This window comes from Phoxinus phoxinus, assembly GCF_949152265.1.
Source record: "Phoxinus phoxinus genome assembly, chromosome: 16".
NCBI lineage: Eukaryota > Metazoa > Chordata > Actinopteri > Cypriniformes > Leuciscidae > Phoxinus > Phoxinus phoxinus.
In genome coordinates this window covers 25630775-25645445 of record NC_136891.1, presented here as the reverse complement: position 1 = coordinate 25645445, position 14671 = coordinate 25630775, and the positions used below count along the sequence as shown (strand labels likewise).

Sequence of the window (14671 nt, the reverse complement as noted above, 5' to 3'; positions counted from 1 at the left end):
GGTTGCCCTGAGGCCATTCCAGTGCAGTTTATGCAAATCAGTTCAAAGCTATTTTAGCAATGAGCCGATATACAAGAACCACCTATTAAATGCAGAAATCGGCCAAGCCAGAAGTGCATATGTTTTTTAGTATCCTGAAATGTACAGTACTTTAAAAGACAATTCATTAATCACATAAATTTTGGCATCAGGTGAACTACAATGTATGTTTTGGGAGGGTGTTTATAGGATAGATCAGATTATTTTTGCATTTTTACAATATTGTTCATTCCTCTTTTTAGTCACTTGTAAACAAAAAAGAAGTCTGATTAGTTAGGTCTGTTTAGAAGCTTGTAGTTTTCATTTGCAGTGCGTTTAAACACACATTCCAAGCAATAACGCATATAAAATAAATGTTATGTAAAAGAGTCTTATATTTGTAAAAAAAAAAATACATTTTATTTCAAAACATTTGTATTTAGCTATACAATAACTGAAGCACATTTCCTTTGAGCAGTAGTAGAAAAAAAAATATATACTACAGTTGCGGTGCTGGGCTTTTTCTATTGACAGCTCTGGTTTGGTACACAAAAATGGGCAGTGGGTTACAACTTTCCCAGAAATGGATTCATAGCTGCATGGTGGAAAGATATGGAACTGGTTTTGACAGTGAGACATTTTTCAGGGGTCAGTAAAATATATTGTAAAGGAGCATAAGGACTTTTTTTTTAAATGGTAATTTTTATAAATGTTTGATATGTTTGATTATGTAAAAGACTACCAAAATACAATAAAGCGTCATTTGTATGTCATCCAGTGTAATGTTGTATCTGTCCGTGGGCAAATCAACCAAAACATTCCTGTAGCAAAACTGAACTGCACAAGTTTGCTCTCAGAGAATTAAATTGGCCAGTTTTGTTTCAATTGGCGAGAACAACATATGGACACACTCACAGAGACAACTACTTGAAATATCCACGTTTTTTTCCGAACAAGTTTTTTAAAATATAGGTGCTGGTTTTGGGAACTGCCACTCAAAAGAACTGAAACAAACCATATACAGAAATAAGGCTGTGCTACAAATAATCCTTATCTATTAGTTTGACTGAATGAGCGGGGAAAAAAAAGTCACGCATCAGAAAATTAATGAATCACATGGTATTTTAATGTGACATTGATATCAAAGAATATCTGAGGCAAGTCCTCTGCGCTTTGTTCATATTCAGAATATTTTCTTTGTATTCCAATGTAACAATATCAAAAACACAACAGATATGACTCTCTCAGCTCTTTCAAGCCATTGGAAGACTTTAGGCAACTGAAAAAAACACAAATGCCAGGGCATGTCAAAACTTCTTCAGGGCCCCAAAATCCCCTCAGGGCCCAGAGGGTTAAGGAACCATATCCAGATTCGTTTTTTTTACCCAGACACTTTAATGTAATTTTATCCTCTTTTTTTCAATGCCCAATATTTTTTTAAATGACAGAAAGCCCTTTGAAATATCTAACACGCCAGTTACATTTTCAACAGAACATTTATGGCCAACACAACTTGCATAATACAGGCACACTTGTATTACTGTTGTAATGGACAGTGGACATTTAAAAGATCATTGTGTGTTTTACACTCATGTTGTTTTAGAGTTTCACTTCTTTATTGCTATGCACTTTTTTTCTGCACCGTGGCTGATTTGTAGTAGCCTGGCTCCGCCCTTCTACGTACTTCCGCTCAATTTTTATTTTCCTTCAGAACTACGTCTGGGATTGTGGTATATTGGGTTTTTTCCAGTCATTTTTTTACCGGTCCAATCAGCGAACAGAGGGAGTGGCTGAGAACAATGACGTTCAGGTTGTGCGCTAGTTGGAGGAGTCATACGTCACGACCAAATGTTAGCGATTGGTTATGGCAGATCCAGAGTGACTGGGCAGATTCAATAGTTTTAAACTTCAACAGAGTATCCGCCTTCACGCTTGTCAATGGAGAGAGGCCAGACTCTCTGTACAAATGAAATGTACGAGAGTCTGGTAGAATCAGGCAAGATTTGTAGATTGTACACACAAAAATGTTCTGTATTTAAATTTTTTTTGCCCATTTCCCATTAATTTCCAATGGCGGTCACCTTTGACCGCGAAGACCACAAGTGTGACTTGTTTTTGTACAACCACTTTTCAAATCATGCCCTCAATGTTTTGTGTGTCCATATACCAAGTGTCATAAAAGTCACCAAGTTTCGTACTGTAACGGTTGCTCAGAGACAAGGCAAAGAGAGAATGAAAAGATTCCACAGGCAAAAACAGGAACATCCGTGAGGTCATGATCCAAGACAAGAACAAAATCACCACAAAACAATGATGAGCAAAGACCAATTAAAAGGCACAAGCTTAAATACACAGAGAAATCAATGAAATCAATAAAAAATGGGTGAAACTTATGACGGTAACTATAACAACTAATAGGACAACAATGAGAGATAGAAGCAAACAGGAAGAGAACACTGAAACAATGAGAAAAAGAGAATACATTTCAGCATAAAAGTACATTCAAAACAAAAGACACATACCACCATGACACATAGCTACCATTCTGATGAAGCTACGATTTTTAAAATGTCAAAATGTTAAATTTATCGTACGAATACCGCAAGAGGGCTAGGGGTGGCCTTCATGCTTTTAGCAAGTTGGGTAAAGTGGTTGAAAAACAACTGAATTTGATGAGTAAATAAATGTTTAAATAAAAATTCAATACATTCGTAACTTCATAAGGAACTGCTACTTAAAGCAAACAGGTTTTGAACTGATGTGAGTAATCCAAGCGATTCACAGACAGGCGACATTTTTAATTGCTTTTTCCTTGGTAAAAATAATTATCTAAGGTGTGTTTCTTCAGAAGTCAATGCCATATATGGTTGAAGGCTCCTTATGTGGTGCATTGACTGACATTACTCACGCTAGGCCACTAACACAATTAAATAAACCCTGGAGCAATGTGAAGTACAAAAACATTTTAGGTTCCATTTTAACCCCTCCTGTTAATTCCTTAGAACTGGACTGATTGCCATGTTACAACATAGGGTAATTAAAAATCAACGTTTTACTTTCAGTTTCATTTATTTAATTCATTATTTATTACAAACTTTCGAAACAACCAAACTTTTAAAGAACAATTCCACACATGTTTCTTGGGATGTAACTTCGTAAAAATAGAAAAATAATTCATGTTTTTAAAGGGCTTTATGGTGTTCTTTCTTTCCCTTTTTGACAGGAGTTTCCCTCTCTATCATAATTAACATGTCATTCCTCAAACCTACATTGGGTGAAAGAGACACGTGATGAGGCTTCACTTTTGGGGCGGGCCAAAATATGGTTTGATCCTTATATATGTTGCAAAAGAACAGTGCGCGTACAGTTTGAAAAGCCATTGACCACACTCTTCACATTGAGGATTTCTTTCAGTTCTCCTAGAAGATGCTCCCACACTCTTTGCTGGCTCAGACATTGCTGCTGCTTCTCACAGCGCAGGTATGTAAAAAGAGATGGATGTAACCATTAAACGCTGTTTTTCTTCTTACTTACTTACTTACTTACTTACTTATTTATTTGAAAAAAATGGACCAATTGAGTATGTTTATAATCAAGCATTGTCTTATAATCAGTATTTTTGGCAACACTTTATTTGTTACACGTTACATGTACTAACTACAATTATAATATAGTATAATTACAATAATTATGCATAATTACATACAGCTAACCCTAAAACAAACATTAGCCCTGACCCTATAGTGCATGTTGTTTATTTATATTATTCAGTAGGCCAACTTAAATGTACAATTACATTGTAACTAATATATAATTAACATATTAAACACAACAGTATTTTTGTCTTGTATTCCAATAAAAATATCTAAATAGTACCAAAACCAGATATATTTACCTGAGAATAAAAAATGAACTGTTAATATTTGTGCTAACATGAACTAACATGAACCGTGCGCTAATATGAACTAACAACGAACAGTTAACAACATTAACAAAGGATAATAACTACTGTAACAAATGTATTGAGCATTGTTAATTAATGCATTAACTAACTTAAATGTTACAAATAATATTATATTTTAAAGACAGTAGTTTAAGTAGAAAAGTATTTAATACTGAAAATGTATATTATATTTAACAAAGCAATTGTAAAATGTATAAATGTCTGTATACTTTATAAGGGAAAGAAGCACTATTCTGTTAGCTTGTAATTAAATTACATTTAGCGATTTTGTGGCATTTAGTATCACATGACCTGAAAACCCTAATAAGTTGATTGAACTCAATTGATTTGAGTAAACTAGTTCCCTCAATTTAATTGAGTAATGGGTTCTCCCAAAACGTGCATATTTAAGTTTACTTAACTTGGTGCTTATGTAGACTTGACTTAAATTGTTTAGTTTCACAAACGATTATTTAATGTACTTAGACAATAAAGTTCACTTAACTTAGTGTTAATTTCCACTCTTAACCCGAATTAGTTGACTTTACTCGCAAATCGCGTGGAAACCCGTTGCCCTATACCACTTTAGTTTTTACACAAGCTGAAACTAAACTTTTCATTTGAGTGTTACCATGGGCGTCAGTTTGGTTTGAAATGTGCTGGGGACAGAGACGCATTCGGAAGTGCATTTTCAGAAGTGCTGGGTACAATGACGTATTCATTTTTTCTCTCTTTCGCTTAGGTCATGTTTTGAAAGACGATGTCCTGAAGCTCACTAAGCTCTGCAAGCAGTGGCGGCGTTTCACAAAAACCTAGTATGGCATTCCGTCTGGCAGAGGCGGCAATTGCCTGGGGTCCCGCATCTTAAGGGGGCCCCCGAGGGCTGATCATTTAAACAATCAGAAATATTAAAGACGCAGCAACATCAGTGGGGCCCCTCGCTACGCGTTATGCTTTTACCTTTTTCAAACTGGTGCCGCGCTTACTCGCGGTAGGTAGAAAATGCATGATTTGATTTGTTAAACTAAACATGAAAAGGACTTATCCATCTGGCATGGCAGCTCGCTCTAACTTTAACCTAGATAAATGTTCGCTATTAGCCTATGGATATTAGGTGCATATCCAAAGTGTGTGTGCGGAGTGTAGAGCGCGCACTTCATGGCAGGCGTCGGCGCGAACACTTGGTTTTTCCTATCAGAGGAAACAACTTTAAATACTCAATCTTGTTTTAGGTCCAAAAGGAATAACGCATCAGTCGCAAGTAGCCTTATTTGGGTAAACTCACAATTTCAAGAAAACGTTGTGCTTTTGTAAAATAAAATAAAACAAACAGGGCGCGCTATAGCCTAATTATCTCCATGGCGTGAACTGGAGCGCATCTCAATAATGAACTGAAATGCAGTGTATAGCCTCAAAAACGTGATGAATATTTCTATATAAAGCTCGAAATATCCACTTTTAAACGAAAAAATTTGAATCGAAAGCAAATACCGGCTGATTAGGCTGTAATCCATAGCCTATGAAAGGTGCATTTCTCTCTAAAGGCGCATCCACTTTACAGCGGAGATGTATATAGATATGTTTCGGAGACGACACTGATTTAGAAATATATATTTTATTAATAAACAATAAAAATGCCTCATTATTTTTCAGACATATATCATATAGCCTGCTTTTGCCGGTGCTTTGCGGCAAGATTTATGGCATGCGCTTGAGCGCGGAATAAGCTATAATATAGCTCCACAGAACATAAAATATTAATTTTATTAATAATTATATTTAGTTCGCATTTATGAGGAAAAAACAACGTTACGGACGTGACCGCTCTGAAATCGGCACTAAAACATGCTTTAAAACTTTCACAGACATCAATCAGAAAGCACAAAGCCTTTCTTTAAAGTGAATTTCGTTTTGTATTAATTGTATCTTAATTTTAATCAATGTTTCATCAACCAATTGCCTGGATTTAATAAATAATTAGTAAAGCAGATAATAGGCTATATCACGACGACACGGAGGCGCCTGCGCATGAACTGGAGCTCGTCTCATAAATGAACCGAAACTCAGCACAGCCTATGCCTCACAGACCTGAGAAATACATCTATTATCTACAGAACGCTTTAAATCATACTTTTTAAACAGAACAATTCAAAACGAAAGAAAACCATGTAATCCGAATGAAATGTGCATTTCTCTCTGCCGCGTTCATCGTCAACTTCATCTTTGCAGCGACACAGAAAACACTTGTTTATTAATAAAAATGTCTCCTTGCTATATTTGACATATTCAGATTACTTTTGCCAGTTCTTTGTGGCAGCTTTTAGGTGCTTTATTGGCAGCGCCACCATTAGGCCTACATGTTACATGAACGGGTCACCACTGCATCAGCATTTTTTTTTTTTTTTTATCCCCCAAAAAATCGTGATACGAACTGAATCGTGGGTCAAACATTGTGATACGAACCGAATCGTGGGTTTGGTGTATCGTTACAGCCCTACTAGCAACCCAAAAGTGGTGGGTACAAAATGACTCATGACGAAATCTGGTGGGTACGCGTCCCCACCGTCCCCCCCGAAATCGACGCCTATGAGTGTTACCATTGTTGATATTCATATGCTGATTGTTGATGTCTATGTGTGACAAAATAACATGGCATTTAAAAAAAAAATCTACATAATGTTTTTTTACAACTGTTCAAATTATAACAATTCTGTTGGATTTCCTGGTGAAAAAAAATCACAGGTCTTTCATATCAATCATATGGAAAGATCCAGACAATAATAGATTAAACTCTAGATGAAATGAGGTGCTACTGACTTATAATCTTTGTTGATGACCTTTATTGATGATAACATCAATACGCAGTCATAGTAACTGGATCACAAATTAAACAATAATTCATCAACATCTAAACCTCTGTTAATTCTCAATACCGTCTGCTGCCAAGGCCAACGCACGTTAGACGCGGGTCTTTTCAAGTGACCAGGCAGGTTTTAACCCCCTCCCCTTCCTTATGAAACTAAACATAGCAGTTATCTCTGCTAAACCTGATTAGTGCAATGAATCTTTCAGCTAAATAGTACAATCAACTAATGTTGTTTAGTAATGATAGCAGGTTTTTACTAAACATAAAAGAATAAGTAATGATCACTCGTAAGTTTAATTAGAAACAAAATCTGGGTTTACAGTGTGCATTATTATCGGTATATTTTACAGTAACAAACTTGGAAGTCTGAAGCAATTTCGGAATGAAACATTTTCTAGACCAATTCTTATATTATGTTAATATACCAACCTTTTTGAAGTTGGTATATTAACATAATATAAGAACTGGTCTAGAAAATGTTTCACTCCGAAATTGCTGGTATCAGCAAGTAACGTATTGAATTAAACGACATTTTCAAGAACTTAAATTGTATATGTAAAACATACAGTAATCTTTGTTTTAATTACAACTTTAAAAAATATTTTTTTTACAGTGCATACAGATACCAAAATGCTATTCCGTAATGACTGTAACATCACTATTTTTATGATTATGATTTTTATGAATAAACCAATATGCCAATGAAGTAAGAAAAACAAAAATAATTCAAGCACTGCTGCAAGTCACAATATCTTAATAGAAAATAAGTTATAATAATAGATATAATAGAATAATAATAGAAAATATATGTTGTTTGAGGATGTTTAGATATGTTTAATCTAAACAAGACAAAAGTGCTGATTAAGAAAGTCATACTTTGCGGGTGGCAGTGGCTCAGTGGTTCATGTAGGTTGTCTACAAACCGGTTCAATCCCCGGTTCCACCTGACCAAGTGTCGAGGTGTCCATGAGCAAGACACCTAACCCCAGCTGCTCCTGACGAGCTGGATGGCGCCTTGTATGGCAGACACCGCCGTCGGTGTGTGAATGGGTGAATGTGAGGCAATATGTAAAGCGCTTTGGTGGCCATTGGGTCTGTGAAAGCGCTATATAAATGCAGTCCATTTACCATACTCTTTTTTTTTTCATTTGGAAGTCTGAAACGAGAGACCTCACATACAAAATATCAATATAACATTGAATGTTCACTTGTAACTGTGTTGTTAGTATACAGAAGAGGTGAATCTCACATTTTACTACTTGCTGTCATGATTCTGCCTTCTTGTCCTTGATTTACTCTGGTCTTGAGGCAGGATCATGACAGACCCATGTTTTGTGTGCAAGCACATGGCCTTTTGTTTGGGCCATGTGCTTGTGTTGTCCGTTACTCAACCCCGCCCCCTTGTTCTCCTCGTTAGTCATTATTGTTTCATCTCTGTCACCTGTTGTCATTATTAGTTTCTCCCCTTGTGTTTGCTGTCCTGTGCCGGTTCATTATCTATCCCTGATTGTCATTCTATGTCATACTTTGTGTGAAACAACCCGTTGAAAGTCTTGTCTGGAAAGAAGTGTTTGATCCTGTCTTTACTGTTAGTTTAGTGTCTGAGTCTTAGTCTAGTGTTGTCAGTCTAAAGTAGTCCAACCTGTCTTGTTTTGCCCCGTCGTGGGTTTTGTTTTCTCTGTTTTTTGTCTTTAAATAAACTTTGTGTGTTGCATACTGTCTGTGCTTGGGTTCGTCCTCATAACTTGCATACACAAAATTACTCAATTTTACTACATTACTAAAATTACTTTAAAAAAAAAAACCCTGGACAACCATTTATCACTGTTAAAGAACATAGCAATTAAACCTAAAAACCAGGCCATAATAAAATTTTTTTTAAAAAGTGTTATGGAGCAAATACTATAGTTGTTGTTGTGTTAAGTTACGTTTTTTTTTTTTTTTACAGTTCCTGAGCACTGGAGATTGTTGGAAAGTTCCACGGAAGCAGCGTCATAAAAGGGAATGGGTTGTACCTGTGAAAATGATTACAGAAAATGTGGACTACAGCAATGAGCCCTATATCAGCAGGGTACTAGAAACACCTTACACCACAGAAGATCTCTCTACTCGTTGCATTTACTGCATTACAATGCCGGCTTCGATGATAATATTCACTTATTCAAGTTATAATCAAGTTATTCAGTATACTTACTCAGTAAATCAATTTCTTTATTAAAAGATAAAACCGTTATGCAGGCAGTTGTCAGCACTTTCCACGAAAAGGGTATACCTTTAATACAATACCTTTATTTTTTTGTGGAAAATAAAACTATACAAACTAAATTATATGACCCGTTTTTTTTCCAATATTTAAATTAAGCTTGTTACCAAAATTTGTTGGTTATTAAAATCAGTTAATTCTTAGCCATGATAAATTCTTAATTTGAATTGTTATTGAATTGTGATTTTAAACTTTTCAGGTTTTAGGACCCTTTATACTCATCTTTAGTAACAGTATTCTAACCTGCATTATTGCAATATGATGTTTCTCAGATGCGATCAGACATGGACCTGGACATGCCGCTGCGCTACACTCTGAGGGGTCCAGGAGCTGACCAGCCCCCTGTTGGTAGTTTCATGGTAGACGAGTACAAAGGGTTCGTTCGCATCCTACGGACTCTGGATCGTGAGGAGAGAGAAAACTACACCGTGAGGATAACGAACACACAATATTTAAGATACAAGGCATATATATAGTACACAGTCATGTGTTATGCTGCATAGCTGTCACAAGGGCTAAATCTCAGTAATTTTCAAGGTTTTCTCAAATTTCTCAAACTTGATTTTAAAAACCAGATTTGTACTGTATGTTTCTTTCATTTATCTCAAAACTCTTGCTGAAAACTAAATGGTAAAATTGCAATATCATCAGATTTTTTCTATAGTTGTTAAAAAAAAGTTGCTCTTGGTTTCTGATAAATTTCAGACAGCTTTTTCAAGTTAACAAGAAAGTTCATTTGTTTCCTAAACAAAGTCATATCGTCATAGAGGCCTTGTTTTATTTTTATCTTATAGCTTATTGGCACTGCTTGGTTCTTTAACAACACCATAGCTGAAGATAATATTAAAGTAAACTTCGCCGTGGAGGACCAGAATGATAACTCACCAATTTTCAACAAGCCAGAACGAAGCAGCATTTATGAGGGGTGTCCAGTTGGTGAGCTTTTTTTTTCAGTTGCTTAAAAACATTATTGGCTAAAGTCTTCCAATGGCTTGGAAGAGCCGACCACAAGAGAGTAGTATATGTTATGTTTTAGCATTGACATTGTCAACCATTGTCTGATTTTCTGCAATTAGGGATGACCAATCCTTCACCTTAAATATATATATATATATATATATATATATATATATATATATATATATATATATATATATATATATATATATATATATATATATATATATATATATATATATATTTATTGTTGTGTCCTTTCCAGGAACCTTTGTAACACAAGTTGTGGCCAAAGATGCAGATAAGGAAAACACTCTTTACAGTAAGATAGCATACACTTTAATCAAACAAGAGCCAAATGATGGCCTCCTTTTCTTTGCTGTGAATAAAGACAATGGAAAAATCTCTGTGGACAACCCAACGCTCGACAGAGAGGTATTTGCTTCCAGCTATACTGGTATTTATATGTGTAATTATGTGTCATTTTCTTTTGCCAAAGAGTCAAGATGGATTAATTTCCTATTCTGTTAAACAGGAACACAGCTCTTATGTTCTTACGGTGCAAGCTGCTGACATGTATGGAAGTGATCAAGGAAATTCTGCCACAACTTCTATAATTATAGACATCCTGGATGTTAATGACAATATTCCTACTTTGGAGATGGATGAGGTGACTATATGCATTGGCTAATATAAATAGTCAAAAGGTCATAATTCTGACAACTAGTGTTGTTTTCTTCATACCCTTGAGAAAAAAGAAGTGCACTTAAATGCATTGAATGTGCACTTGTAGTGTATTTCAAACCTTTATAGTATATTTAAAACAAACTGTACTTGGAGATATAATATTAATAAAATAAAATGCCACTTAAACGTATTTAAAAAAAGTACACTATCAGTACATTCAACACTAACTATATTTCAAAGACAATTCATAGTTCTCATGTGACACCCTTATGCACACGCACTTGGAGGGCAAAACCAGGTTTTCCTTCATTGCCTGCCAGTTTTTTTTTTTTCAGGTTTGTACTAAGCACTAAAATGTTGTAAGACAGTGATATTAAAAGAGCAAATTCAGCATACACCTTATCGATGATTCGTACATCGTACATCGATGACTATGTACAGGCAAGCAGATGAACCCAGAATATAAAACGCGATGCGCAGTGTGTTTTTTTATGCTTAACCATATTGCGCATTGCATCCATATTCTAAAATGTACTCCTTTTTCTCAAAGGTATTCCCCTTAGACTCTTCATTATTAACTTTAGTATAAGCAAATGTTTAATAATAGATGGTAATGGGAAAGACTGTGAACTTTTTTTTATTTTATTTTATTTTTTTATAGTTTTCAGCAAGTATTGATGAGAATGTGGCACCCATTGAGGTTTTAAGGATCCAGGCACTGGATAACGATGAAGATAGGACTGACAATTGGTTGGCCGTTTTTGAAATAGTCTCTGGAAACGAGGATGGACGTTTCACTATTGAAACTGATCCGAGGACAAATATGGGTATTTTGTACCTGAACAAGGTGAGTGCTTATTTTGTACACAGTTCTAAGAAGTTCATGACGGAACCAATGAGATCAAGGCTAAAATGTAGTAATGGTGTGCGGTTTTAGTGTGATGTACACATCACATGTTATTTACACATATATTTATTACATGGTTCGTATTGAATAACCAAATGTATTTTTTTCGGTTTTACAGTCCTGTTCCCCATCTACATACTATGTATTCATTATTAGCCAGTACTTTCTTAGATAAGTACACTGTAAGTACACATAACTGCACGTACTGTAAAATAAAGAGCAACCCCTTTTTTCCCTCCTTTAGGCTGCTGACTTTGAGTCAGGATCTGATATGAACCTGAAACTAGTTGTTAAAAACAAAGCTAATCCAGGAGAACCTCTAGGGAGTGGAGCAGGAGCAGCAGGTGCATTTGGGGCTTCTGGAGCCAGTGGTCAATCTGGGGCTTCTGGAGCCAGTGGTCATTCTTGGGCTTCTGGAGCCAGTGGTCAATCTGGGGCTTCTGGAACCGGCAGTCAATCTATGCTTTTTGGAGGAAGCAGTAAACCGGCCTCCAGCGTGTCCAAGCTAAAGCCATACTCAGTGAATATCAGTGTGAAAAACAAACCAGAACCCCCAAAGTTCCTTCCAAAGGTCAAGCCTATATCTGTATCTGAAAACAGCAAAAGTTCTATTCCAAAAATAATTGACACCTACACTGCTGTAGAAGAAGACACAGGGAAACCAGCAGAAAAAGTCAAGTGAGTGTTCCTCAAGAATTTCATGGTAAAACAACAACAAAACTGTCAGTTTCAAGATTGTACAATTTTTCAACAAAATTATCTAGTTAAGTACAGTGCAGTCATACACTTCTAGGGGCCCTAAGCAAAACTTTGTGAAGGGGCCCCCATTAAAACATGATAATGTCAGCCTGAGACGTCATGGCTGGTGCGACCATGGGTATAAGAAGGTGCCTGTTAGGGGTGTGCCGAAGGCAAATACCTTATTTGGAAAGGCATGGATAATGGCTTCAAAACAAATAACAAATAATTTTGCATAATAATATTCGGCTGAGGCTGACACAGTCACTCCTCGTGTTAGCTGGATACAGTCAGGGGAAAGCACGATATTATACATTAACCTCCAAAATCACTACACAATAATAAGTGTGTGAACTGAATGAGTGAATGAAATGAGCGCAAATCAAATAGCTGGGTTGCTGTTGCCTCTCCGTGTGTGTCTCTAAAATCAGAGCTTGGCAAGAGTAAATCAACTAAAATATTACATCACATGTTGTACTTGATATGTATATTTAAACTATTTAAACATATTTATATACAATAACAAATTATTATTATTAATATTATAATGTATTATTACTGTTTTAATTAGAACTTTTTTAATCACGACAGGTTCTTGAGTTGGAACTCGAACTAAGGTCGCCCGAAGCTTAGAAGATATTTAAATAAATGTTATAATCATAATAAAAATATGATTTAATCAGTTATACAAGGCACATTTGTTCAGTGATAACTATGAAGAAAATTTGGTATTACATATTATGAATACCTAAAGGGAGTAGCCTACAAACAAACAAAGGAGCTTCTCAAAGCAACCTCATCATAATGAGCATGTTCAACTCCCTTGAGAGCTGAACGTGCTCCGCTCAAACGCCAGACTCTATCACTTAACCAAGAATCACGCTAGAACAGTCACAAACTCCTTTGACTCCCTCGAGAGCCTAACGTGCTTGTGCAAGAGCTAACTACTATCCATTAGGTGATAAGAAGTGAAGCTAAGAAGTGACACTGTCTCTTTCAGTCAGTCTTGCAAAGAGCACTTCACAATGAGCGCATTCAGCCCCTTTGAGAATTGAAAGCACATGCTCCTTACCCAAACATACAAGTCACAAGTCGTATGTCCTCAGGCGTCAACACACTCATATTTCTCAAAACATACTTCCTGAAATACTTGGCTGAGTATATTCCATAGTGATTGCTTTCACACGTACACAAACAAACGGATCCCTAAGTCAAAAGAAATTGATGACATGTACTACAGGCGTCCTCTTATAGTCACGGTCGCAACATAGTGACGTGTCAGGCTGTTGCCAACCAATGACATTGTCGCGTTTAGACACATGCTTCAGATACCGGTCACGCAGGAGGTGTTCCCCATAGCGTCCTAGGATGCAGTATTTAAATTGCATATTTGAAAAGGGAACTACACACAGCTGAAATTATTTTCCAAATGCTCGATTTACTAATGAAATTAAAACACGTTAACTATAGCTTACGAAAACAAAAAGTAAACAGACAAAAATACATTGATAATTCTCTACATTTAGAATATAGGCGCATTGCTTTTAAAGCACTTTACAGGACTCACAGGACAGCTTGCATGACTGAACAGGAATGTGTTTATTTCTTATACGTTAAAACATGCACACAAACGTTTTGATTATTGATTTATAATGACACAAACTGAAAATTACATTTTATCATGGGGTATTTCTAACACAGCACAGTTGACTCAGGATTGGGCAAAGATACATCAAAAGGTTTTTTTAAATAAAATACAAAATACATTAATGTTAAGTGTATCAAAATAAACTACAAAATATAGCAGCAACACCATGTATCAAAATAAACTACTGTAGCATAGCTTCCATCAATTGGCCTATTTGATCTATCCCTTCACCATTACACTGACTCAAGGAATGTTTGATAGCAACAGCTTTTCTCTGCCAGAGTGATGTAATAAATCTGACATGTGCAAGTTAACAGATCAAATATTAATATATCCCTGTGATCTCCCAGATGAAGGTTAGTTTCAAAGTAACCAACCATTTAATGTTTAACAGTTTGCGAATGACACATATGTGTATCATTGTTTAGTTACTTGGGCCTAGTTTCAAAGACAAATAAGTAATTCATAAGAAGACCACTGGTGGCACCTGTATTCATACTTTCACTGATGGCAGTCATTCATACTTTATTGTTATTATTTTTCGTGCACAACCGACAAAGTTAACATAAGCTGAAAGTAGCAAGCTAACGTTAACTGTGGGGCTGCTGCTCGGTATAATAGTTTTCAAGAACATTATATAAATT

The 14671-nt window shown here is 35.8% G+C and overlaps 1 protein-coding gene across 1 annotated transcript in view; it reads left to right on the top strand.

Annotated features, from left to right (window-relative positions):
- dsg2.2 (desmoglein 2, tandem duplicate 2) overlaps positions 1–14671 on the top strand; it is a 33923-nt gene that overhangs the window by 12804 nt on the left and 6448 nt on the right. The window contains exons 15-23 of the mRNA XM_079639497.1: positions 3021–3051; positions 3472–3498; positions 8776–8898; positions 9363–9518; positions 9885–10026; positions 10313–10482; positions 10583–10717; positions 11396–11581; positions 11886–12319. Of these exons, the coding sequence (XP_079495623.1) occupies positions 3021–3051; positions 3472–3498; positions 8776–8898; positions 9363–9518; positions 9885–10026; positions 10313–10482; positions 10583–10717; positions 11396–11581; positions 11886–12319 (1404 nt within the window). The remainder of the gene's footprint in view (positions 1–3020; positions 3052–3471; positions 3499–8775; positions 8899–9362; positions 9519–9884; positions 10027–10312; positions 10483–10582; positions 10718–11395; positions 11582–11885; positions 12320–14671) is intronic.